This window comes from Piliocolobus tephrosceles, chromosome 19, assembly GCF_002776525.5.
Source record: "Piliocolobus tephrosceles isolate RC106 chromosome 19, ASM277652v3, whole genome shotgun sequence".
NCBI lineage: Eukaryota > Metazoa > Chordata > Mammalia > Primates > Cercopithecidae > Piliocolobus > Piliocolobus tephrosceles.
Window position 1 is genome coordinate 26,788,485 of NC_045452.1, and position 2,567 is coordinate 26,791,051.

The 2,567-nt window shown below is 56.3% G+C and overlaps 1 protein-coding gene across 1 annotated transcript in view; it reads right to left on the minus strand.

The window, feature by feature from the left end:
• Positions 1 to 769: 769 nt before the first annotated feature.
• The window catches only part of PHF21B (PHD finger protein 21B), a 132,842-nt gene continuing 131,044 nt past the window's right edge, over positions 770 to 2,567 (minus strand). The window contains exon 12 of the mRNA XM_026447969.2: positions 770 to 1,575. Within this exon, the coding sequence (XP_026303754.1) occupies positions 1,357 to 1,575 (219 nt within the window). The 3' untranslated portion in view covers positions 770 to 1,356. The remainder of the gene's footprint in view (positions 1,576 to 2,567) is intronic.

Sequence of the window (2,567 nt, forward strand, 5' to 3'; positions counted from 1 at the left end):
ACCATGTGATATGCTCGGGGTGGGAGCCCGTGGCTCCTGGACGCCTGTCCTGTTGTGCTGAGTCCCTCAGGACCGGGATGTGGGAACCGGGCGAGGGTGACAAGCCGGCACTGCCCACCCTGGATGCAGAAGCCCTTGGCAGCAAGTCTGGTCCCTGAAGGTCGGAACCTCCTGAGGCCACCGCCCTTTCTTTCCTCCCCAATCCTCCACCCGGCTCTTAAAAAACCCGCTGGATCTTCCAGCTTGGCCAGGCTTCCCGAGGGGAGGTGTTCCCATTTGTACCTTGAAGCAGAGACTACTAGAAGTAGAAAAGGAAGTCCGCCAGAGTCCCCCCACCGTTCACATTAAATATCTCACAATAAAAATGCCATACAAAAGTGTGAAGTTATTTTTTGGCATAGTGTCTGCACTGGCAAGAAGGGAGGAGTGGAATACTTATCGGCTCTTCCAAATAAGACAAGAAAAGGCTTCAGTCATTCAGTTGAATGATTCAACCCCAAAGAGAAAACCTGCCAAATGTCCTCCCCAACAGGGCTGCAGATCCACCCTGCCCAGAAACTCCATGAGAAAAATGCATCAACGGCAACTGAGTCCAAGAGATTGGCAAAAGGAAGGAGGCAGCCTCGAGGGCCCCAAAGACGGAGCAGGAAGGGCAGAGGCCCTGGCGGGGATCACTGCAGCGTCCCGGCGCCCAGGCACGCTCACCTCTGACAATGTCTTTCAAGTTAAACAGCTGCAATTCGTAATCCTAATAATACTGACAGAAAGGGGCCCGGGCGGTTCTGCAAAGGCGACGGGGTGCCCCAGGCCCACCCGCCCACCCCAGGTGGACCTCCTAGGAGTGTGGGGCATCGGGAAACTACCTAGATCCGCTACCCCGCTTCTCGTCCCAACTACCTCTACCACTCAGCTAGTCCGTGTGTTCTCAGCTCCCCTCCCACAGGACACCAAGAGGCGGTGCCCTCAGCGGGGACTGCATGCTGGGCGGTGCGCTTGTCCCCTCCACAGCCTCAGCCTGCCCCTCCAATGGGCCAGAGGGAGGCCGTGGAGAGCAGGGCCTGGAAGCCGGAGGCCCAGGCAGCCCTGAGGTGGCCGGGGGTGGGGCTGTGTGCCACAGCCTGTCGTACTGCCACCTGGCTCCTCGGTACCTCCTGTGAGCGTGGAGGGCACAGGGCCGCACCCCCACCTGGTCTTGGCTCTAGGCCTCTCCCCCAGCTCTTTCTCCCTCCTCTCCTCTGTCTGGTTAATTTTTGTCGGAAATTCATGGTGTTTATGAATTAAGGCCGACAGAACCCCCAGGCTGGGTAAATAGGGTCCCGATAACTTTCCGTGGGTGTGAAGACTGGTCCCTCGGGGTCAGTTGTGGCCCTGGGGGTGCTGGAGGGTGGGGTGTGTGGCTGCCACTGAGGGCTTGGTCCAGGGCCCGGCCAGCAGTGGGGCGGGGCTAGTGGTCGCCATGGTGACCTGGAGCAGCTGCTCGCCCTGTATCAGTCTCAGGAGGGCCCGCAGGCGGTCCAGGGATGACTGGGTGCCCCTCTGGCGGGCCAGCAGGCTTGTCTTCAACTCCAGGCATTTCTGTTGGGGCAGAAGGTCAGGGCAAAGGGTCAGCATTCGGCTCTACAGCCATCCTGGGGCAGCCACCGTCTGGGCCCCTCTCCCCTCCACTGCCAAGCCCTGCAAGAAACCAGGCTGAGGGTTTCACAAAAGCCAGGCAGTGGCACAAATGCAATTACAGAGCAGCCAGATCCACAGGAGATGAATGATGCTTGTTTTGGAGCTTAGGGCTAGAAAAAGTGTGCCTCTGCCTGGGAACGTCCTCCCCATGGCTGTGATGTGATCTCCTCCTCCTCGCTAGCTGCCCACACTCTTCCTCCTCCTCCTGCTGGCCAACCTGCAGCAGCCTCGGAGACCTTTCGCTTCCCGGCCGCCTTTCTGCTCTTTCTCTTGCCTGCTGTGCTGTGTGGTCTTTTCCAGTCTCTCTACATAACACCACCACAAGGAAAAGCAGTAAGGACTGATGCCTGGAGTCCCACATCCATCTGCTCTGGGTCAAATACTGCTTGGGCAAATAACCTCCCCAAAGATGGTTTCTAAAATGATTATAGGGACAATCACAAAGCCTCTTCATAGCGTTATAGAGAGGATTAAATGAGACACTGCATTTAAAGAGCTTCCCCAGGGCCCATTACCATCACCATCCTCTAACACATCATCACCACCACTATTATCACCATCACCATCACCATGATCACCATTATCACCACCACCACCACCACCACCGTGATCAGCACCATCAGCACTACCACCATAATCACCATTATCATCACCACCATCACCATCACTGTGGTTTGCATCATCGCCACCATCACCACCATCATCATTACAACCATCACCACCACCCCCATCACCATAATCACCACCACCATCACCATCACTGTGGTGTGCATCACCACCACCATCACCATCATCATTACAACCATCACCATCACCACCACCACTACCACCATCACCACGATCACCATTATCACCACCACCACCATCACCATAATCACCATTATCATCACTAC